This window comes from Cyprinodon tularosa, unplaced genomic scaffold (genome assembly GCF_016077235.1).
Source record: "Cyprinodon tularosa strain WSP-4 unplaced genomic scaffold, ASM1607723v1 ctg226, whole genome shotgun sequence".
In the NCBI taxonomy this organism is placed as follows: Eukaryota; Metazoa; Chordata; class Actinopteri; order Cyprinodontiformes; family Cyprinodontidae; genus Cyprinodon; species Cyprinodon tularosa.
In genome coordinates this window covers 51,601-76,875 of record NW_024038844.1, presented here as the reverse complement: position 1 = coordinate 76,875, position 25,275 = coordinate 51,601, and the positions used below count along the sequence as shown (strand labels likewise).

General features: G+C 41.9%; 1 protein-coding gene across 1 annotated transcript in view; it reads left to right on the top strand.

Annotated features, from left to right (window-relative positions):
* Positions 1–13,470: 13,470 nt before the first annotated feature.
* LOC119784451 (C-type lectin domain family 4 member E-like) overlaps positions 13,471–25,275 on the top strand; it is a 34,555-nt gene continuing 22,750 nt past the window's right edge. Inside the window, exons 1-3 of the mRNA XM_038286502.1 lie at positions 13,471–13,549; positions 14,124–14,228; positions 18,165–18,254. Of these exons, the coding sequence (XP_038142430.1) occupies positions 14,138–14,228; positions 18,165–18,254 (181 nt within the window). The 5' untranslated portion in view covers positions 13,471–13,549; positions 14,124–14,137. The remainder of the gene's footprint in view (positions 13,550–14,123; positions 14,229–18,164; positions 18,255–25,275) is intronic.

The following is a 25,275-nucleotide window of genomic DNA, read 5'->3' as shown; positions in this document are numbered from 1 at the left end:
AGGTTGCATAACTTTTACAGTTTTGGACTTACCAATGTTAGATTCTGAAATTAAAGATATATTAAGGAATTATGGAAAAAACTAAATTTGAGCTAAAAAGAGGATGCAGACATATTCAAGGAAGGAAAACTAGACAGCAAAATATATACACTGCCCCCCAAAAAATAAAGGAACACTTTAAAAACACATCAGATCTCAATGGGGGGGAAATCATGCTGTTTATTTATATTAATATGGACTGGGTGATGTGTTAGGAACAAAGGGTGCCAAATCATTTGACGGACATGAAAATTATCAACCTACAGAGGGCTGAATTCAAAGACACCCCAAAAATTACAGTGAAAAAATTATGTGGCAGGCTAGTCCATTTAGCTGACATTTCATTGCAGCAACTCAAAATTGTATTCAGTAATTTGTATTGCCCCCACGTGTGTGTATGCATGCCTGACAACGTCGGGGCATGCTTAGGGTGACCATATTTTCATTTGGGAAAACCAGGACGCCTTGGTGCGGGGGTGGGGGGGGGGGGGGGGGTGGGGGGGTGGGGGGGGGGGGGGGGTTGATATTGAAAGAACAAATATCTCATCATCGGGATTTGCTCTGTGATCAGAGGAAATGTTACTTGGCGCAGAACAGTTGTGAAAATTTGAAGTTCAGTTTAATATAATAATACAACTCTGTGAATAGTTCCGTCTGAAATTAATGGAAATAGTTGTTTTAATGGTTATTGAGTCAGATATGTGGCGGTAATGTTTGGTTTATCTAAAGGTTTTAATCTGTTACTGTGTAAATGAGTTTGGCTGTAATTTAAGGACAGATTCTAATAGATCTGCAGAATGGGAACTATAAATCTGATAGGATTTTTATTTTTTTATTGTTGCTTTGCACAATATGCTTAACTAAGTATTTTTTGTTGTTGAATATTAGAGATTTTGCAGATATATTTTGTAGATACATCGTTTAGATTTACTTATATATTTCTAACCCTTTTATAGAATAGAATAGAAAATCCCTTTATTGTCCCACAATGGGCAAATTTACAGCAGCAGAAAGATTATTGAAAATGGTCACACAAATGAGGACCTTAGAAAAATGTATAAGAATAACATAATAGGGAAGAGTTAAAATATAAAAAATAAAATTCTGTAAAGTGTTTTAACAATATAAAACTGGAGAATAAATAACCAATATGCAGCTATGGACATTTTTACAGTAATGGATATTTGAAAATAGCAGCAACATCAGAGATGTGCAGAATGACAGCAGCAGGTTATTTAACTGACTAAGGTTTCTATCATTACATTTGATTTGATTTGTTCCTGATACCGGTGGTTGGAACCTTTATTCCACTCTGGATTCTTGTGAGTGTAGTCTTTGTTCACTTTAACTTTTTAAAAAATAAATAAATAAACAAACAGTTTTGAAAACCTCGGTACTCATTCTTTTCCTGCTTTGTGTGTCAACTTTCACGGTTGCTAAGCAACAGAGCATACGCCGGCAAAACCCGCCGAAGGGAGGACCTGTTCGAATTTACAGACAGAACTCTTCCGGCCTCCTTATTTTCAAGGACTTCGAAGGATCCAGTCTAGGTAGACCGCGTCCTTGGAGGATGCAGCCCAGGTTTTCGAACAGAGCCTCTGATTAAGAACAGGGCTGCCCGCACTGACGCGGCTCAGGGATTACGTCACACGGAGCGTCGTGCGCAGTGAAATCAGGACATTTCCTCACTTTCTAAAAAAAACCCGGGACGCCCGGGACAGGACGTGAAATACGGATATGTCCCGGGAAATACGGACGTTTGGTCACCCTAGGCATGCTCCTAATGAGACGATGGGTGGCGTCCTGGGGTATCTCCTCCCAGATCACTGAGCTCATCACTGAGCTCCTGAGGTGCAACCTGGCGGCGTCGGATGGATCGAATCATAATGTTCCAGAGGTTTTCTATTGGATTTAGGTCAGGCGAGCGTGGGGGCCAATCAATGGTATCAATTCCTTCATCCTCCAGGAACTGCCTGCATACTCTCACCACATAAGGTCGGGCATTGTCGTGCACCAGGAGGAACCCAGGACCCACTGCACCAGCATATGGTCTGACAATTGTCACAGGCCGGCTCAATGCCCATGACAAAAAGGAGGGGACACCAAACAATTTAGGCCAATCAATACTTTATTGTAACCAATAAATAACTTTAAATAAAACAAAGATGAGATGTGAGTATGTAAGAATGTTTAGTGTGTGCAGTGTATGAGTGGGTGAACATGAATGTGTCTGAGTGTTACAAAAACCAAAATGAACCAACCAACAAAGGAAATACCTGGAGGAGCAGAGAGAGAGAGTGTTAGTGGAGCCCAACTTATATAAGGAGCCCAAGTGGCTCCAATTAGTAATTAGACCTGCCTCTGCCTACAGGAGGAACCGCCCCTGCAGGTCAGAGGAAAGGGCCGTGACACAATGGGAAAAAGGATTTCATCCCGATACCTAATGGCAGTCAGGGTGCCGCTGTCTAGCCTGTAAAGGTCTGTGCTTCCCTCCATTGATATGCCTCCTCAGACCATCACTGACCCACCACCAAACCGCTCATGCTGAACGATGTTAGAGGCAGCATAACATTCTCCATGGCTTCTCCAGACCCTTTCACATCTGTCACATGTGACATCTGTGAAAAGCACAGGGCGGCAGTGGCGCACTTGCCAATTCCAGTGTTCTGTGGCAAATGCCAAACAAGCTCCACGGTGCCGGGCAGTGAGCACAAGGCGTACCAGAGAACGTTGGGCCCTCAGGCCCCCCTTGTGAAGTCTGTTTCTGATTGTTTGGTCAGAGAAATTCGCACCAGTGGCCTGCTGGAGGTCATTTTGTAGGGCTCTAGCAGTGCTCCTCCTTGAACAAAGGAGCAGATACTGGTCCTACTGATGGGTTGTAGACCTTCTACAGCCCTGTCCAGCTCTCCTGAAGTAACTGCCTGTCTTCTGGAATCTCCTCCATGCTCTTGAGATTGTGCTGGGAGACACAGCAAACCTTCTGGCAATGGCACGTATTGATGTGCCATCCTGGAGGAGTTGGACTACCTGTGCAACCTCTGTAGGGTCCAGGTAGCGTATCATGCTAACAGTAGTGAGAGTGACCCTAGCCAAATGCAAAACTGGTGGAAAAAATATCAGAAAAGATGAGGAGGGGGAAAAAAATGTCAGTGGCCTCCACCTGTAAAACCATGTCTGTTTTGATTGTGGTCTCGTTGTTTCCCCTCTAGTGCACCTGTTGTTAATTTCATTAATAACAAAGCAGCTGAAACTGATATAGTATATATAGTATAGTGTATATATAGTATATATAGGGTGACCAAACGTCCGTATTTCCCGGGACATATCCGTATTTCACGTCCTGTCCCGGGCGTCCCGGGTTTTTTTTAGAAAGTGAGGAAATGTCCTGATTTCACTGCGCACGACGCTCCGTGTGACGTAATCCCTGAGCCGCGTCAGTGCGGGCAGCCCTGTTCTTAATCAGAGGCTCTGTTCGAAAACCTGGGCTGCATCCTCCAAGGACGCGGTCTACCTAGACTGGATCCTTCGAAGTCCTTGAAAATAAGGAGGCCGGAAGAGTTCTGTCTGTAAATTCGAACAGGTCCTCCCTTCGGCGGGTTTTGCCGGCGTATGCTCTGTTGCTTAGGAACCGTGAAAGTTGACACACAAAGCAGGAAAAGAATGAATACCGATGTTTTCAAAACTGTTTGTTTATTTATTTATTTTTTTAAAAAGTTAAAGTGAACAAAGACTACACTCACAAGAATCTAGAGTGGAATAAAGGTTCCAACCACCGGTATCAGGAACAAATCAAATCAAATGTAATGATAGAAACCTTAGTCAGTTAAATAACCTGCTGCTGTCATTCTGCACATCTCTGATGTTGCTGCTATTTTCAAATATCCATTATTGTAAAAATGTCCATAGCTGCATATTGGTTATTTATTCTCCAGTTTTATATTGTTAAAACACTTTACAGAATTTTATTTTTTATATTTTAACTCTTCCCTATTATGTTATTCTTATACATTTTTCTAAGGTCCTCATTTGTGTGACCATTTTCAATAATCTTTCTGCTGCTGTAAATTTGCCCATTGTGGGACAATAAAGGGATTTTCTATTCTATTCTATAAAAGGGTTAGAAATATATAAGTAAATCTAAACAATGTATCTACAAAATATATCTGCAAAATCTCTAATATTCAACAACAAAAAATACTTAGTTAAGCATATTGTGCAAAACAACAATAAAAAAAAAAAATCCTATCAGATTTATATTTCCCATTCTGCAGATCTATTAGAATCTGTCCTTAAATTACAGCCAAACTCATTTACACAGTAACAGATTAAAACCTTTAGATAAACCAAACATTACCGCCACATATCTGACTCAATAACCATTAAAACAACTATTTCCATTAATTTCAGACGGAACTATTCACAGAGTTGTATTATTATATTAAACTGAACTTCAAATTTTCACGACTGTTCTGCGCCAAGTAACATTTCCTCTGATCACAGAGCAAATCCCGATGATGAGATATTTGTTCTTTCAATATCACCCCCCCCCCCCCCCCCCCCCCCCCCCCCCACCCCACCCCCCCCACCCCCGCACCAAGGCGTCCTGGTTTTCCCAAATGAAAATATGGTCACCCTAGTATATATATATATATTTATGTATGTTCTGGGTTCAGTTCCCGGCCCGGGGTCTTTTTGCATGGAGTTTGCATGTTCTCCCTGAGCATGCGTGGGTTCTCTCCGGGTACCCCGCCTCTCGCCCGTAGATAGCTGGAGATAGGCACCAGCACCCCTCGTGACCCCAATTGGGACAAAACGTGTCAGATAATGGATGGATATTTATGTATGTATATATATAAATGTATATATATACCTACATTTTTTTTATTTTGTCTTCTTTCATAGACTAAAACTCAAATCTATGACTAGTCAAATTAAATCCACGTTTAGCTCATCAGTTTTGGTTATTGTCATGAAAAAAAGGAGCATCAACTAAATTATTTCGTCATCGTCATCCTTGATGAAAACATTGCTTACGACCCTCGGCTGTTTTCAAAGAACCACTGTGAAAATGGTGCGCTTCAATGACTCTGAAATCACCACACATATATGCCTGAAAGTGCGTATGCACAGAAAAAGATAGCCAATGCGACGAGCATGTAGGACGGCCTTACGTAAACATATCACCAGGATGACCGACATTTAGGAGGATCTTTTATTTAGACGATCCACTCGGAAATAAAATATTGTCCTCTATACCTCTAAGGAACAGTTTATATAACCTGCATGTGTTTACACTTGGAGTAAAAGTAATAAAAAGTACGTATTAGTCAGTAAAAGGTGACATTTTTAGCCTTTAATACAATAAACTGCAATTAAATATGAGGTTAGTGCACATATGTACGGACTGAAATATATGGAAACAATTTTTTATAAACGTATATCTTTTTTCTCAATGACCTAATGTGCTATAAAGAATACAGCCACCAGGAGGAGGCGTTGTTCTTTGGACACTAATGCACTTTGTGGGGTGCCAAGGTTAGAATGCCTTCTAGACTGTCTTGCTTAGTTGTTTCTTAGACCAGCTCTCTCAGCTTTTCTGTTTCATTCTCAGCTGCTCTTCGTAATTTCCTGATTAACTAATCTGCATCAAATGGCATTCTCCACAGTTTTGTTCCATTCTAGCTCTCTGATTGTTATAATTTATATTATAATAATCTATTCCTTTTTATCCACTTATTCCAGTACGTTTTCTGTTGTAATTCATTCACTATGCTCATTCATGATTTTAATTTTTTTTATATAAATAAAATGTATTAATCTCACAGAGGAGAAATTCACCTCTGCATTTAACCTATCCCCTTGGGAGCAGTGGGCTGCAACTGCACGGCGCCCGGGGAGCAGTGTGGGGGTTAAGAGCAATGTGGGTGTTACGTCTTAGTTGTGGTTTAGAGGACCCAAATGCAGAGACAGAGAGGCTGAGGTGAATTCTTGTAGTTTTAATGGTAACACAAACACAACAATAGGGGGCAAAATCCAACTTAAATTGTTACGCAGACCAGAACCATGGAGACATCAGGGGAAAACAAGCACAAGGAGCCAGGGAGAGACGAGGTGAGAAGACAACAGCGACGGAGTTGAGCAAGAGTATATGTAGCTGATTGAGACAATGGCAGGGCTAATGAGCTGACAAGGAGCAGGTGTGAGGAGACAACGAGGGAGCCAAGGGGAAAGGAACACACACAAGAGGGCAACAGAGGAAAACAGAAAAACCTGAGAACTAACATAAATCTAGAAACTACAACAAAATAGGAAATAAACCAATACTAGAAAACAAGGAGCAAAGTAAAGCACAACACAACCAAAACCATGACAGTGGGGGGTAAGGGTCTTGCTCAGGGACCAAGCCTGCAGGCTGTGGGGATTGAACCGGTTACTTGCAGCTCTCTCAGCTCTTACCACTAGGCCAACACTCCCCCATTCTACCCTCCTGTTTGTACTTAGGTTCTACATCAACACACTGTTACAAAAAATATAGTGCAAAGCTCAGCATGTGAGCTCCAACTTGACCAAAAACATATTATCAATTCTTCACTCTAACAAGCTGCAGCATACAGCATGCTATGTGCTTCCCCAAAAACAGCTTTCAATCTGTTAAAAGGATACTAATGTCATATACAAACCTTTTTAGAGCTTGGAATGCTTCAGCTGGGATGAAGTTCCTAATTAGCTATGGTCAATACTGAAATCCTGAGAATATGAGACATAAACTCATAAAATGTCTGACGCATGGCACTTTTAATAGCAAGTGAGAAGTTGAATACAAATATCCAGTAGATTATTTTTTCTGAAAGCAAATCCCATTCAAATTGAAAAAAGAAATTTTTAAATATACATTATTTAAAATGATAGCATAAAGAAAAAGTTTATTCTGGAAGTCTAAGCCTAATGATTTACCTTCAACAAACAAAAGGTTGTTAAAGTTAAGGAATGAATAGTTCCTGGAGATTAATGAATAAAAATCTCAATAACAGTGTTTAAAATAACTGTCTTATAACCAGAATATTTCAATGCAGGATTTTACTCCAAGTCAAGATATTTCTTTCCATACCTTGTGACCCAAATGCTTATTAAAACTTAGGTTCCATCTTAAGAGAGGCATCCTCAGATTGACACACTACATTAGATATAAAAGAAACTCTGAGAGCCACAGGAGTTGGCATGGTTTACATCATTTCCTGAAATCCAGCATTACTGTTGAACTAAATTATAACATTTCTTCATTATAACCACTTCTTCTACAAGTACTATTTTTCATTTATTCAACTGCTAAAAACTAAAAAACACTCGTTTTTTTCATAGTAAACCGATGGGGACAACATCCTTTTGAAACTTGGTGACTCACTCAAACAAGCCACAGTTTCCATACTGTAGACATCAGCTGAATCTTGTCTTTATCTGTTGGTTTATATCTGAACAGGTTTTCTGCCATTGGCTGCCTCCAGTCACCACAAAGCATCATCATTGATCCAAATCTGGTTACTTTACGAAATCTTGAATATGCTTATAAGCCTCTTTGGTATTGCAAGAAATGTTCTTTTAACAGAAACAGAACAGAACCTTTAAGTTAAGGTAAAATTCAGGGTTTTAGGTCTTCTACAGTAGCTAGCCGCTGTAGCTAAAGGGAGACATCCCGGGCTACTGTGAGTTGTAAAATTAATCCCAAGCAGAGTTGCTAGTCGGGGAGGAAGGAGGGGCTAGTCGGGGAGGAAGGAAACACCAGGATATAGACAGATAGAGTGATGTATGAAACACTGGCATTTGTACAGAAGACATGACGTTACCAACTGCAGTGAACCATCAGGTGAAGAGTGATTCTCCTCTAGTTCTAAAATCCCTAAATGGTGCTGATTGGAACTAATTTTATCTTCTGGTGGACACGCCCACCAGCTGAAACCCATCAGCAGGCTGACTCCATGCATTTAAATGTATGCGTTTCCTCTGCCATCAACCGCTGTTAAACCGGCTGCAAAAAGCACTATTTAAAGGCTGGACAGTCCACTCGCCCTACGCACTACAGGGTTTGGGAGGGTACTTAATGTGGCGGATCCTCCACAGGAATGAACAAATGGAGGGTTTGAGCTCAGGGTTAGTGCTTACGGGCCAGCTTGGGATTGGCTCGAGGACTCTTCCAATCTGAACAGGCCTCTAAGGGTGGTGGCAGATGGACCTGCAGTTTTTAAACCTGAACGCTTTCAATAGGGTTTATATTTTCCAAAAATGAACTCAAACATATATTTATTAAATGCTTTCCTACTGTTCAGAACACAAGAGAACCATAATACATTTGTGGTATTTATAGTTACAGACAGATGCCTGCCTTTAGTGCATTGTTTTATAAAGGGCTCAAAAACATTAATGTATAAAAAATGACGAATAACAGCCGATACTGATGCCAACATCAATATATCATGCATCCCTAGTATGGACACAACTTCAGCTCCAACCATCCATCCATGCATGGCTTACCCTTAAGCTGTATCAGTAATTATCCTCCTTCACAAGCAGCAACATCTAATTTAGAAATTTGTCCCATATGTCAACCAGCTTCACAGGCATCCCGGAAACACACAGCCAGACAGACAAGCTTCAAGCCAGCTCCCATGTCAGAGGATGAAGAGGGCCCATCCAGCCAGTAACAGTCAGAGAAACAGGCCGATCTCCAACATCTATAAACAAAGGTGTTGATGGCAGCACCACAGCTGATAGCCATCTCCAGGATGGAGTCACAGCCAAACAGGACAGATTAGTCGAAGCTATTATGAGAAAAGGCAGAAAGAGCATAACATTAGAGATTGAACTAAGGGATTCTGCAGAGTGGAAGAATAGAGATAGAATGAAGCAAAATGATGAAATTGGGGTCCCTATGTCCTCCAGCAGTCTAAGCCTATAGCAGCATAGCTATAGAGATAGCTATAACCTGAGCTAGAGATAGATAACCTGAGCCACTCTAACTACAAGCTTTATCAAAAAGGAAAGTTTTAAGCCTAGCCTTAAAAATAGACAGGGTGTCTGTCTCAGGAAGTAAAACTGGTTGGTGGTTCCACAGGAGAGGAGCCTGATAACTAAAAGATCTGCCTCCCATTTTCTACTTTTAGAAATTCTAGGAAGGACTAGTAAACCTGCAGATTGAGAGTGAAGTGCTCTGATGTAAGATGGAGCTTGGCCATTTAAGGCTTTATGTGTGAGAAGGAGGATTTTAAATTCTATTCTGGATTTAACTAGAAGCCAATGAAGAGAAGCCAGGATAGGAGAGATATGATCTCTCTTTTTAATTTTCAGCAGAACTTTGGCTGCACCATTTTGGATCAGCTGAAGGCTTTTAACTACAGCTTGTGGACTTCCTGATAGTAAAGAATTACGATAGTCCAGCCTTGAAGTAACAAATGCATGGACTAGTTTCTCAGCATCACTACATGACAGGATATTTCTAATTTTTTCAATATTCCGAAGATGAAAGAAGAAAATTCTAGAAACCTCTTTGATGTGCGATTTAAATGACAGGTCCTGATCAAAAATAACACCAAGATTTTTTTCTTTATTATCTGAAATCAGTTTAATCCCATCCAAATGAAGTGACTGACTAATCAGCTTCTTTTTCAGACTCTGGTCCAAAGTCTCTAACTTCTGTTTTGTCTGCATTCAGAAGCAGAGAGTTAAGAGTCATCCAGGTTTTTATGTCTTCAAGACATGCCTTTAATCTATGTAATGGGTTAGCTTCATCTGGATTTATAGACAGATATAGCTGGGTATCATCAGCATAACAGTGGAAATTAATCCCATGTTGTCTAATAACTCTACCGATTTGGAGCATATATAGAGTAAAGAGAATTGGTCCTAGCACTGATCCATGTGGTACTCCACAGGTAACCTTTGAGGAAGATTTAACATTAACGTGAAAAAAGTGAAACCGATCAGATATATAGGATTTAAACCAGTAACAGTGCTGTTACTTTAATTCCAACAAAATATTCAAGTATTTCTAAAAGAATATTATGATCAACTGTATCAAATGCAGCACTTAGATCTAATAGGACGAGCACAGATACAAGTCCATTATCTGTTTTCCTTTTCCATTGGAGGGAAGAGGCCATCCGATCACTAAATAATGCCCATAAATATAGTTAGAAAATGTTTTATTATGACTTTTCTGAGACAATTTTATACTTTTTACATTTTTTCCCATAAACTGCTTGTCTGATGCCACCTTTGGACATGCTCAGTCTGGCAAAATATGATTAAACCATGTTTATCTGCATTTTAGCTGTTTCTTTCTTTAGATTTACCATAATGTTAACACAAAAGGAAAACATAAAACTCAAAAAGACAAGATTTATGTTTAAATCCAAAGCCAGAAACAGCTCCCAGAAGTAGTATAAGATCCCATTGTCTGTACATATTGGGCACAGACGAGTGATAAAACAGACAGGATTTTAATGCATTTATTTTCTCAGGAACTACATTATTAAACTTTAACGCATTATAGTTTACTACGCGTACTATTTTTGGGAAGGGAAAAATGTAATATAGGTATCTTTTACAAAGTGAAATTGAGGGCGGCCTGGATGCATATCTGGTCGCACTTGCTTGCTCCTTGGTTTAATGCAGAGCTGCGTACTTTGAAGCAAAATGCTAGGAAACTGGAGAGAAAATATCGCTCCACAGGCCTGCGGGAGTCCTTCCTAGTCTGGAAAAATGGTTTACTGCTGTATAAGAGGACTCTTTGTAAAGCAAGAGCAGCATACTTCTCCTCATTAATAGAGGAGAATAAGAATAATCCTAGATTTCTTTTTAAAACAGTTGCCAAACTCACCCAGAGCCATAGCTCTGTTGAACCGTCCATTCCACCTGCTCTTAGCAGCAATGATTTTATGGGATTCTTTATAAATAAGATTGATCTTATTAAAAATAAGATCATAAGCACTCCTCTATCCGCGATTGTACCTGAGGTAGTCATGGAATCTGAACCGAGTTTAGACTGCTTTGATCCAGTTGAACTTTCTGAATGAGCAAAATTATTGTCTTCATCTAAGCCTTCAACTTGTATGTTAGATCCAGTTCCAACCAGGTTATTTAAGGAGGTATTCCCTTTGATCTCCTCCTCCATTTTAGATGTGATTAATCTATCTCTGTCACAGGGATATGTACCTAAAGCTTTTAAGGTTGCTGTAATTAAACCTCTGCCCAGATGACTTGGTTAATTATAGACCTATATCCAATCTTCCTTTCTTAAAAAGGAAGATTGTCTATAAATCCAGATGAAGCTAACCCATTACATAGATTTCAGGCATGTCTTGAAGACATAAAAACCTGGATGACTCTTAACTTTCTGCTTCTGAATGCAGACAAAACAGAAGTTATTGTCTTTGGACCAGAGTCTCTGAAAAAGAAGCTGATTAGTCAGTCACTTCATTTGGATGGGATTAAACTGATTTCAGATAATAAAGTAAAAAATCTTGGTGTTATTTTTGATCAGGACCTGTCATTTAAATCCCATATCAAAGAGGTTTCTAGAATTTCCTTCTTTCATCTGAGGAACATTACAAAAATTAGAAATCTCCTGTCCAGGGGTGATGCTGAGAAACTAGTCCATGCATTTGTTACTTCAAGGCTGGACTATTGTAATTCTTTACTATCAGGAAGTCCACAAACTGTAGTTAAAAGCCTTCAGCTGATCCAAAATGCTGCAGCCAGAGTTCTGATGAAAATTAAAAAGAGAGATCATATCTCTCCTATCCTGGCTTCTCTTCATTGGCTTCCTGTTAAATCAAGAATAGAATTTAAAATCCTCCTTCTCACATATAAAGCCTTAAATGGCCAAGCTCCATCTTATATCAGAGATCTGATTGTTCCTTATGTTCCTAACAGAGCACTTGGCTCTCAATCTGCAGGTTTACTAGTGGTTCCTAGAATTTCTAAAAGTAGAAAGGGAGGCAGATCTTTTAGTTCTCAGGCTCCTCTCCTGTGGAACCAACTACCAGTTTTAGTCCGTGAGGCAGAAACCCTGTCTACTTTTAAGGCTAGGCTTAAAACTTTCCTTTTTGATAAAGCTTATAGTTAGGGTGGCTCAGGTTATCCTGAGCTATCTCTATAGTTATGCTGCTATAGGCTTAGACTTCTGGAGGACATAGGGACCCCCATTTCATCATTCTGCTTCATTCTCTCTCTGTTCTCCTATTCTGCAGAATCTGTTAGTTCAATCTCTAACCTTCTGCTCTCTCTGCTTTTCCTCAGAGTAGCTTTGCCTCGTCTGTTCCTGTTTGGCTGTGACTTCATCCTGGAAAGAAACATCAGCTGTGCTGCTTCCATCAACACCCTTGTTTATAGATGTTGGAGATCGGCCTGTTTTCCAGTGTGGTCCTGTTTCTCTGACCGTGACTGAGTGGATGTGCTCTCTTCGTCCTCTGGCATGGGAGCTGGCTCGGAGCTCGTCTGCCTGGCTGTGTGTTTCCTGGACGGGCCGCCTTTTACAGCTGCTTTTTGTATCTCTGCTTCTGTCTCCTTGAACCCCAGTCGGCCTCGGCAGATGGACGCTCACACTGAGCCTGGTTCTGCTGGAGGTTTCTTCCTATTAAAAGGGAGTTTTTCCTCTCCACTGTCGCTACAAGCATGCTTAGTGTGAGGGATTGTATTTGAGTCAATGAGTCAATGCAATCAACTGGTTTTCCTTAGATAGAAAACTTTGTATCAGTTTGACTGTATGATCTGGTTGAACTGTAAAGTGCCTTGAGATGACATGTGTTGTGAATTTGGCGCTATATAAATAAACTGAATTGAATTGAAAATTGAATTGAACTTGCGCAAATCAGTTGATGGTACGGATAGGGTAGTGACAATGCGGCTGACAAATGCAGCCTTCTGTTTGCCTATTTTGAAGGACAGGTCCAGTGTAACTTATGTATCCTTTGATATCCCAGGATTCATTGCGAGTCCAAGCAAGCCGTTTGCTTCGTAATCAGAGGAAAAAGGTAAATGGCGATGAACAGGGGTGAATAATGTAAGTGCTGTTTAATATAATAGAAGTATGGGAATAGCTCCGCCTGAAATTAATAAAAAAATAGCTTTTTTTTTTTATTGTTATTGAGTCCGATATGTGGTGGAAAATGATAGGTTTATTGAAAGGTTTTATCTGTCCCTGTGCTAATGGGTTTGGCTGATATTTAAACACAGATTCTATTATGTGTTTATTCACGATGACGGTACAGCTGCTGAAGCTCCTGAAAAATGTTATAAGCACCCTAACAGTAGTGAGAAGTACTGCATTCTATCTTTGCCTGCTTTGTGTGTCAACTGTATTGGCTGTTAGGCAACAGAGCATATGGGCGCTGAATGTTAACACCCTCTGATCTTCCTCAATGCTACAAGTCTACTGTTATCTCCTCTGAGCTGGTTTAATCTCTCTGACCCTGAGTCTGGTTAAGACTAGCGAAATAACTCTTTTTTTCAACACCTGGTAAGAGAAGAACTTTATGCAATTATTTTCATTTTTATTACGGAAACTGCTTTGGTCGCAGTATTTTTCAATGGTAGAATAAAGGAAAAAGAAACTTCTATTAAAGATAGAACATACAGTGTCATACTGTATGTTTTCAGTCTCTTTATTGCTACATTTTCTATTTAACATAATTTTAGATGCTTGCTGTTTTTTGTTTCATTGTCAAACTGTGTACATTCTTTGGCTTTTCATTTTCAATCAGATCAGGAAACTGTCACTTTGTGTCTCAGGGTACTTAGTGGCAGTCTTTAAAATTATTCCTTATTTTGGTGTATTTCTTAAGTGATGAGGTCATAAACGATGCAGCTCAATGAGCAAAGACATAACAATTCATTTGAAAACTGTCTAAAAAAATAAGATCTAAAACTGTCTGAATACAAGAAAATACTGAATAAAGCCTAAAAATAATCCCAAAACATGAAGACTTTGACTGTGTGGAAAGGAAAATTCCTCCTAAAAAATTCAGGGGCTGAGCTTTCTGTTTTTCTGTTCCTAAACATTATCACTTATAGCTGTATCTCTCACCCTACAGCTCTAAAATAAAACATGGTAAGATTTGAAGGTGACCATCGGATCTCAGTGGAATATGAAGCACCCATATCCTCAGCCACGAATGATACTTTAATGAAGAATCCAGGTGAGAGCAAAATCCCAAAGTTTACCAGTTGAACAACCATGCACCCATCCATCCATTTTCTTACACACTTATCCCAAGTGGGGTCGCGAGGGGTGCTGGTGCCTATCTCCAGCTGTCTATGGGCGAGAGGCGGGGTAAACCCTGGACAGGTCGCTAGTCCATCGCAGGGCAATAAATGATTATGAAAAAAATTAACAATTATCTTAATCTCTTAATTTGAGCATTTTAGTTTTAGGCATTTTATGCTTTCCATCTCAAATAAAGAACATTAATATTCACAGTGCACCAGTGGTTAGCATTGCTGCCTTGCAGCGAGAAGTTTCTGGGTTCGATTCCTGGCCCCGGGTCTTTCTGCATGGAGTTTGCCAGTTCTCTCCATGCGTGTGTGGGCTCTCTCTGGGTCTAAAAACATGACTGTTAGGTTAATTGGCTTCTCTAAATTCTCTTTACAAACCATTCCTTGCTTGAATGGTTGTTGTTCCTGTTGGTCGTCTCCGTGTTGCCCTGCAATAGACTAGCGACATGTCCAGGGTGTACGGAGGATAGGATCTGTCCATCAGAATGGGCAAAAACAAGACTGCATTTGTCAGCCACATAACAAGGAGTCTTCCAATACAAACAGCCCTTGGTGCCATAGTATGTTGAATCTGGCCTTCAGAGGATGCAGCCACTGAATTCGAACTCAGCTACAGACATACATAAAAAAACAAAAAACTATTTTCTCACCCCTCGTGAGGTGGTATGTGTCATCCTCAAGGTCAGGTCCTCTACCAGAGGCCTGGGAGTTTCAGGGTTCTGCGCAGTATCTTAGCTGTTCCTAGGACTGCACTCATCTGGACAGAGACCTCTGATATTTTACCTGGAATCTGCTGTAGCCACTCTCCCAGTTTGGGGGTCACAGCCCCCAGTGCTCCAATTACCACTGGCACCACTGCCACATCTATCACTTCTGCCTTCTTCTGCTGTTTGTCGATCAACACAATGTCTGGTTGGTTAGCCATCACCTGTTTGTCAGTCTGGATCTTGAAGTCCCATAGGATCTTGGCTCGGTCATTCTCAACTACCTTAGGAGGTGTCTTCCATTTTGACCTTGGGACTTCCAGCCCATACTCATGGCAGATGTTCCTGTACACTATGACAGCTACTTGGTTGTGGTGTTCCATGTATGCACTTCCTGCCTGCATTTTACACCCTGCTGTTATGTGCTGTATTGTTTCAGAGGCATCTTGCACAGCCTGCATCGGGGGTCCTGCCTGGTGTGGTAGACCCCGGCCTCTATTGATCTTGTACTGAGTGCCTGTTCTTGTGCTGCCATGATTAGTGCCTCTGTGCTGTCCTTCAGTCCAGCCTTTTCCAGCCACTGGTAGGATTTTTTGATATCAGCCACTTCCTCTATTTGTCTGTGGTACACGCTGTACAGCGGCTGGTCCCTCCATGATGGTTCTCCTTCATCATTCTTGTCCTCACTTTCGGTTTTCTCCTGGCTGAGTAATTCACCAAGCCATTTGTCTTTGGGGGCCATCTTCCTAAATGTACTCCTGGATCTTAGTTGTTTCTTCCTGGACAGTGGTCTTGACACTCACTAGCCCTCGGCCTCCCTCGCTACACTTGGTATACAGTCCCTGGGCGCTGGATTTGGGGTGGAACCCTCCATGCATTGTGAGGAGCTTTCTCGTCTTGATGTCAGTAGCCTCTATCTCCTCTTTTGGTCAGTTTATTATACCAGCGGGGTATCTGATGACTGGCCGGGCATATGTGTTGATGGCTTGGATCTTGTTTTTCCCATTCAGCTGACTTTTCAGGACCTGCATTACTCTTTGTAGGTATTTGGCTGTGGCAGTCTTTCTTGCTATCTCCTCATGGTTGTCGTTAGCCTGTGGCACCCCAAGGTATTTGTAGCTGTCCTAAACATCTGTAATGTGGCCTTCTGGTAGTTCAACCCCCTCGGTTCAGATCATCTTCCCTCTCTTTGAGACCATGCGACCGCACTTGTCCAGTCCGAATGTCATTCCGATGTCGTTGCTGTAGATCCTGGTAGTGTGGATCAGTGAGTCGATGTCTTGCTCACTCCTGGCATACAGTTTGATGTCATCCATGTAGAGGAGGTGACTGATGATTGTTCTGCTTCGGAATTGTTATCCATAGCCAGTCTTTGTCATGATCTGGCTGAGGGGGTTCTGGCCTATGCAGAACAGCAGTGGGGATAGTGCATTGCCGTGGTATATGCCGCACTTGATGGTGACTTGTGCAATTGGTTTTGCATTGGCTTCCAGACTTGTTTTCCACAGCTTCATTGAGTTCTTGATAAAGGCTATTAGTGTCCTTTTGTTCTTGTACATTTCCAAGCATTCCAGTATCCATGTATGTATATATATATACAGTGTTGTGCCTGAACGCGTTCATTGAACGAAAGTTCATGAACTCGTTCATATTTTGGGCGAACGTGAACTGAACGAACTGTATTACTGCCTGATGAATGTTATTGTGAACTCCTTCATTCTGGTGTCTGTGAACGGCACGCTCTTTCAGTTCAACTTCGTTCAATAGGTTGCCAAATTTCTATAGAGCCCTCCAGGCGAAACCCCGGCTAAATCACACCGTAAACAAGCCTTAATATGTAGCGGGAAAAACACCCAATCTGGCAACACCAGCTACCAGTGTTGTAGCCTACAGCCGCGTGCGTCATCAAAACAAAATGCAGCGTGGAAGCCACAGCAGCATGGAGGCGACCATGGAGGCGACAAAACAGCAGTATGATCACTTAAAACAGTTTTATGACCAGGTGGTCGGTGAGGATGATGGCAACAATTTTTACATTTCTCTGCAAATTTTGTCCGCCGGCTTTCAGTAAAAAAATCTGCACTTCAGTAACCTTAAATTCCTACCTCAGCCTGGTCTCTCAGTTTGTGTTAGTAAAATGTTCTGGAGGGTTTTACTATTCATGTAACTTGTTTGTTAAACCTGCCTGGTATAATTTTCCAGGATTCCAGTATTCCTTTTTAGTATGTACTGAAATGGAATTTTAAATTGAAAAAATTATTAAAATTAAAAAACATTTGCACCTTAAAGACTACTTTCCTGTTTTTCTTTTAATAATTCCTCATAAAAAAGACCATTCAAGCAGCACATTTTTACTGATTTTTTTGAGAATATACTGTAGGGTTGAAAGCTGCAGCTGCTACTAGTGTGAAGTCAATGGACAGCAACAAAGCATTAAAGCAACAATGGGGAAATGCTCTCCCCTCAATGCTAATGTAAACCCTGGTTGGATAAGGATTCAAAACTGGATATGAAGATGAAATCTGACGCACAGTTTCAGTGTTACAACTGATAAAATAATTGCTGTCTGTGGTTCTACAGTAGGCTATGGTGTAATTGAGCAATATATGAAAAAAAAAAAAAGAACTATGAACTAGTTCATTTTTTGGAATTTTTAACTTAGTTCAAAATTTTGAATTATGAACTATGAACTGAACTAGTTCATTTTAAAATGTGTGAACTGAACTTTGAACTAGTTCACGTAGAAAGACAACTTTCCCAACACTGTATATATTTATATATATGTGTGTGTGGTTAGCATGAAGGTTACAAACCTTTTTCTGGTGAATGTAAGATAACCATCACTAGGCGGATAATTTCAACATGAATGTTGTGACAGCTAATGTATTTTGTGGTCACTCTAATATACCAGCCCTGTCAGGTCTACAAATGAGGAAGACAGAGTGTTCTCACAGTAAAACTTCATCTGCTAGTTTGGGTAACACTGACCAAAAGCTGGAGTTGTGAAAACAACCTAAAATTCAAAGTCATTCTCCATTTCAGACTCTAATAATTTCTTATTTTAACATAGAAATTAAAACATGGTTACATGTATTTATATTTTCTATCGCTGAGGCTGTTCACTGTTTTATTTCTCTGTTACATTTTTGCTGACAGGGAGAAACCATTTCAGGTGGATCCTTCTGAGTTTCGGACTTCTCTGCATACTTCAAGTTACTCTCAACATTTCTCTGCGTCTGACATTTTGTAAGTTACTTAAATCTGTCTTCATTTCATCCTTCTTATAAATCCATAAAAACATAATTCCAAACTTTAAACAAAAACTAGTCTAAGACAACCCTATTTGTTCAGTTTTAACTTTGATCTACAGCAGAACCACTTTCCTTCCATCCTGATTTTATAAAACCCCAGGAACCAGCAGGGGTGACTGTGGAATCTGTAGACAGAGTATTTGTTTTCCAATCAGAAAGTTGTGGGTTTGATTCCAGCTTTCCTCCACCCATTTGCTGATGTTTTCTTGGCAGGACAACAAAATCAAGTTGCTGACTGATCAGCATTTTGCTGTATGAATATGTGAATAAGAAAAAATATAATGGATCACGCTACTAGTATGTATCGGGTAGTGACAGATACATACATATTAATAAATAGATGCCTCATTGGATGCTACCATCAGGGAGGTCGACGTGCCCATAGGGCGGCCATTATGGGTGAGAACATATCTCAGACAGCTACTGTCAAAATGAATAGGAGGCACCTCAGATCTCATTTTAATCACATTTGAGACAAGTTAAAGGCAATTTCACAATATTCTCTCACATGACAAAACCCATTTAAAGGCCGAATCAAATTTTAAAAGGTCCTTTCATTTAGATTACACACATTTATTCAAAACAATTTAAATATAAGTCAAAATTGAAGAGACATGATGCCTACATGCAGTTATAATTTTTTAGATTAAATATTAATATGATAACACATTAAAGACATTAATATATTATATAAATATATATTTATTTAGTATATTAGTATTATTATTTTCTATTATTAATGATTTTACTGTGATAATGACTAATAGTGGAAACATTTTTGTACTAAGAATTTACAAAAGAGAGTAAAAATATTGTTGGGTATTTTTATTCATTTTAATATTAATTTTTATTTAGTTCGTTTTTGTCTAGAAGTTGTTCAAATAACATTGAATGGTAAATTCATGTTATGTCTGACTAAAGGGTTTTTGAACTTATAAGTTTGCACTTCTCCCAAAACTTTTTTTCAAAGTACACATTGTTTTTATTATAATATATACACATACAAAGAAATATATATTTATATATTATATAATGTGTATTTTTAGTTAAATATACATGTATACTAATACAGTTATATATCATTTATATAATTGTTATGACTTTTTAGATTTAATATGTATTTTTATAAATCCTCATTCACACCTTTTAGAAATCAGGATGTTTTAAATACTTTTCTCTGCTTCCGTTCCTGCTATCCATTAGCACCTCTTGTTTTGAAAAAAACAGTAACGGTGAAGCATGAGGATAATTTGTCATAAAATCATATTTATGAAAGAATGAAATCCCACTGGATCTGATTTGTAGTCACCCTTTATTCGTGAACCCATAGGTTCACCAATAAAGTGTGACTGCGCACAGTCAGGGCACAGAAACAGGTCAGGGATCCAGGCAGCACAAAAAAACAGATCCAACAGGGGCTAGGCAGGCTCAAAAACCAGGAGGCAGAAACAGGTCAGGATCAGAAAAACAGACAGAGAAAAATGCTGGATGCTTACTAACCAAGGCTTTCAGGCAACCTGGCACTGTCAACTAGTCAGAGGCCTGCTTAAGAAGGCTGGCAAACAGGTGAGAGGAATCAGTGGTAATTAGGCTGAGCAGCAGCACAGGAGGACCAAAAGAACAGTCAGAGCCGAAGGGAGAGGGGAATGAAATCACAAACACTAGTTGACAGGCCAGAAACATAACACATGCTGCTTCATTTTTTATGCTTGTACAAGTTAAGTTCTGATGCGCAGCTGCAGCTTCTTTGCTGCTCTTGTTGCGCGATCAAAAAGTCGGTCTGATGTGTGTTCGGCAGAGCTACCCTATCCTTTCTTTGCTTTAACAATGGCGGGTGAAATTGAGAGAGTCTCTTGGCTTATTTAAATAATAATGCTACATTCAAACTGCAAGGGTTGAAAGGCCAAGGGCTGGAAGGCCAATAACCTCCCTCTCCACAATGTGGAAGCTCATGTCCAGGATCATAGTGGCTAAGATAAGCGGGTACACGGATTAATACATGAGCACAGCTCAGAAGGGAATTGGTAAAAAATACCAGAGGTGCCAAACATCAGCCCCTGGTAGACAGACCAGTCACTTGAGACTGCAGAACCCAAAACACTAACCTGAGAACTGCCTGGATTGATTACAAAAAAGCCTACAACTCAAAAATAAATACTTGGATCATTGAATGCTCAGCACTATACAACATCAACAGGATTCTAAGAGCCTTCATTGCAAACTCAATGAGGTTGTGGAAAACCACCCTTGAGGCCAATGGCAAGACACTTGCACAAGTCTCCATCAAATGTGGCATATAACAAGGAGATGCGCTGTCCCCACTGCTGTTTTGCATAGGTCTGAACCCCCTCAGCCAAATAATAACAAGACTGGCTACGGATAGCGGCTCAGGGACAAGGCCGCCATCAGTCTCTACATGGAGGAAATCAAGCTGTATGGTAAGACTGAGCGAGACATTGACTTACTGACCCATACCACCCATATCTACAGCACAAACAAAGGGATGTCATTTGGACAGGCGAAATGTGGTCGGACAGTGACTAAGAGAGGGAAGGTAGTCCACACAGAGGGGCCTCAATCCAAGAAGGAGCAATAGCAGACATTGAAGACAGTTACAAGTACCTCAGAATCCCACAAGTAAATGGCAATCTCAAAGGGGTGACAGGGAAAGCGACTATGGCCAAATACGTCCAACAAGTAAGGCAGGTCCTAAAAGCTAGCTGTCATGATGGGTTCACTAAAAGCGACCCAAGAATGCAGAACACCACTGACGGACACAGGGATGAAAGTTTAACAGTTTATTGATGCACAAGCACACAGAATATACTGGTTCAGGTTCGGGGCCTGGATACTGGTTCACCGGAGTCTGCGTGAGAGACAGTTCAGTTAGCGTTGCCAACAGAGGTTTGATTTCCTGAAGTTTACTGATTGTACCTTGAGGGTTCTTGAGGTTAGCTTTGGGAGAGTCTCTGTTGGTTCTGGAGAATAGTTCATCAGTAGAGTCCGTTTGCTGCTTCAGCGTCTCACGTCTTATATAAACAGACCTTGGCTTAGGGTTTCCCAGCTCTAGTCCAGAGCTGCTTGGAGGTTCTCTGTGATTCTTCGGGTTTGGCTCTGAGGGTCGGCTCGGCAGGTTAGCTCTTCCTGAGCTTTCACAGAGGAGGCACAGGTTTCCTGGAAAACAGAAACAAGGGTTAGAATCCAAGCTGGATTCAAAAGTCATCGAGTTACTCTGAGGATCTAGGCTTAAGCGCTGACCAACTGGAACAACACTGCGGCGTTGAGGCAAGGTCTGAAGACAGCTTAAGTAGTGGATCCTCTGATGATCTTGACGAGCTGCAGCTGTGCAGGAGGCTCCCTCAGAAGATCCACGGCGGACTCTGCTGGAGAAAGGTGGAATTTCTCCAGCTCCCAACAGTACCCCCCCCCTCAACGACCGCCCCTTGGCGGTCCGGAAGAGGTTGATGGGCAGGAACGCTCGTACTCCTCGATAAGGGCAGGATCGAGGATGTACGAGCCTGGAACCCACTGGCGATACTCCGGTCCGTAGCCCTCCCAGTCGACGAGGTACTGCCATCCGTGACCTCGTCGACGGGAGTCCACAATGCGACGGACAGTGAAGGCCGGATGACCATTGACCTCCAGGGCGGGTGGTAGGGAGTCGGACGGTGGGCACAGAGGGCTCGAGGAGACAGGCTTGATTTGAGACACGTGGAAGGTAGGGTGGATTCGGAGGGACTGAGGTAGTTGGAGACGGACGGCTGAGGGGTTGATGACTCGAGTGATCTTGTAGGGTCCGATGAATCTAGGAGAGAGTTTGAGACATCCCCTTGAGGGGAATGTCTCGAGTGGACAGCCATACCTCCTGGCCTTCAATGTACTCGGGGGCGGGACGTCTCCTGGCGTCGGCGAAGCGTTTTATGGACTCTGATGACTGGTTGAGGGTGGCGATGGTTTCCCTCCAGATTCTTTGGCAACGGCGGATGTGTTGGTTTACGGACTGAACCGAAATCTCTCTCTCGTCTGCGGGAAAAAGAGGTGGTTGATAGCCGAGACTAACCTGAAATGGAGATTGTCCAGTGGATGCAGATCTGAGGGAGTTATGTGCGTATTCTATCCACGGGAGAAATTGGCTCCAGTCCACGGGGTTGTTAGAAGTGAGGCAGCGAAGGGTGGATTCCAACTGCTGATTCATTCTCTCAGTCTGTCCATTCGATTGGGGGTGGTAACCAGAGGTGAGAGAGGGTTTGCAGCCGAGAGCAGAACAGAAAGCCTTCCAGACCTGGGAGATGAACTGAGGACCTCTGTCCGAGAGGATCTCTTGGGGAATGCCGTGTAACCGGAAAACATGCTTGATGAGAAGCTGGGCTGTCTGGAAGGCCGTGGGAAGTTTTCTGAGGGGAATAAGATGGCAGGACTTCGAGAAACGGTCAACAATGGTGAATATGGTGGACATACCTTGAGAGATTGGGAGACCGGTGACGAAATCAATGGCGATATGGGACCAAGGACGCGAGGGAACAGGAAGCGGTTGAAGCAGGCCAGAAGGAGGTTGGTGTGAGGCTTTGTTACGGGCACATGTGGGGCAAGCCAACACATACTCCTTAACGTCCCTGTGGAGAGTGGGCCACCAGAAGCGTCTGGAGATGAGAGCTACAGTTCTACTGACTCCTGGATGAGCAGAGAATTTGGCGGCATGCATCCACTGGATGAGACGGGACCTGACGGAAGATGGAACATAGGTTCGGTTAGTGGGGCCGTTACCTGGATCGGGTTCAGTGGCCAGGGCTGAGTTGATGAGATCAGTTATTTCCCAGTTGACCACTCCCACTGTGCAGGAAGCCGGAAGAACAGGTTCAGGTGTCTCGGGATGATCGACGGAGTAGAGACGAGAGAGCGAATCGGGTTTTACGTTCTTGGATCCGGGTCTGTAGGAGATGATGAGATTGAACCGAGAAAAGAAAATTGACCACCTGGATTGGGGGGGATTAGCTTGCTTGGTTGACTGGATGTAAGCCAGGTTCTTGTGGTCAGTCCATACAAGAACCGGATGCTCAGCTCCCTCCAGCCAATGCCTCCATTCCTCCAACGCCAGTTTAATGGCCAGAAGCTCTCGGTCACCCACATCGTAATTTTGCTCTGCAGAAGAAAGTCTACGGGAGAAGAAAGCACAAGGGTGTATCTTTTGATCTGAGTCAAGTCTCTGGGATAGGACTGCTCCAACACCAGAATCTGAAGCATCCACCTCTAGGATAAACTGCTTCGCTGGGTCAGGTTGCATAAGAACAGGTGCTCTGGAAAACAAGGACTTTAGTTTTTCAAACGCTGCTTGAGCCTCGGGAGTCCACTGAAAAGTGCGTTTGACAGAGGTCAGAGAAGTTAATGAAAGGGTGGTCTGGCTGTAGTTTCTGATAAACCGACGATAGAAGTTAGCAAAACCTAAAAACCTTTGTAGCTGTTTTCGGTTCTCAGGAACTGGCCAGTCTAAAACTGCCTTAATCTTGTCCTCAGATGGTTTTACCTGGCCGCCCTCGAGCACAAACCCCAAAAAGGTGACTGAAGGTTGATGAAATTCGCACTTCTCGGCTTTCACGAACAGCTTGTTCTCCAGCAGTCTCTGTAAAACAAGGCGGACATGTTTTTTGTGTTCATCGAGGTTCTTGGAGTAAATGAGTATGTCATCAATGTACACGAAAACAAATACGTTGAGAAAGTCTCTTAGAACATCATTTACGAGGGCCTGGAAGCAGGCTGGAGCGTTTGTAAGACCAAAGGGCATTACTAGATATTCGAATTGGCCCAAGGGTGTTTTGAAGGCAGTTTTCCATTCGTCGCCTTCACGGATCCTAAGGAGATGATAAGCGTTTCTTAAATCCAGTTTAGAAAACACTGTAGCTCCCTGTACGGGTTCAAAAGCAGAGGCAAGGAGAGGCAGTGGGTATTTGTTTTTAATAGTAATCTGGTTCAAACCTCGATAGTCAATACAAGGTCTCAGGGAACCATCCTTCTTCCCCACGAAGAAGAACCCGGCGCCCAATGGAGAGGATGATGGGCGAATTATTCCAGCAGCTAATGATTCGTTGATGTATTTTTCCATTGTTTCTCTCTCGGGCTTGGAAATATTATACAATCTGCTGCTAGGTAGAGAAGCACCAGGTAAAAGCTCAATGGCGCAATCGTATGGTCTGTGTGGAGGTAGGGACGTCGCACTGACCTTACTGAAGACAGGGGCTAGGTCATGGTACTCAGAAGGAACTGAAGAAAGGTCAGGAGAGTCCATCTCCCCCCCACCTCTAGGAGACCCCACCAAGGGGGCAGCAGAACGAAGGCATGTTTCATGGCATGAGATGGACCATGATTCCAGGTGACGTTCAGTCCAGTTAATGTGAGGATTATGCTTCTCCAACCATTCGAAACCGAGCACCAGCGGGGAACATGCAGAGGGAAAAACAAAAAATGTTATAGTCTCTCGGTGGTTACCTGACAGGAGTAGCTCGAGGGGCTGAGTTTGGTGTGTAACTTGATGGAGTCTTTTTCCGTCAATAGCGGATACACTGAGAGACTGAGTCAGAGGAATGGTTTCAATTTGGAGTTGCTGGACGAGGTTAGAATCGATTAGGTTACGTTCACAGCCTGAGTCGATGAATGCAGGAAAAGAGAGGCTTTGATTAGAACAGAACAGCGTGGCAGGAAGTAACAATCGAGGAGATTTCTTAGTGTTTATTTGGCCCGCCAGACTCCTCAGATCTTCTGGCGGGCCCAGGCTTTTGATTTAGCCGGGCAAGAAGCGATGAAGCGTCCACTCTCACCACAGTAGATACATAGTTTGCTTAGAAAACGCCTTTGCCTCTCCTCTGGAGTGAGCCTAGTGTGTCCCACCTGCATGGGTTCGACATCCCGTTCGCTCGAATGAGAGGCCTGAATAGGCAACGGTAGAGATTGGGACTTAGGCCTCT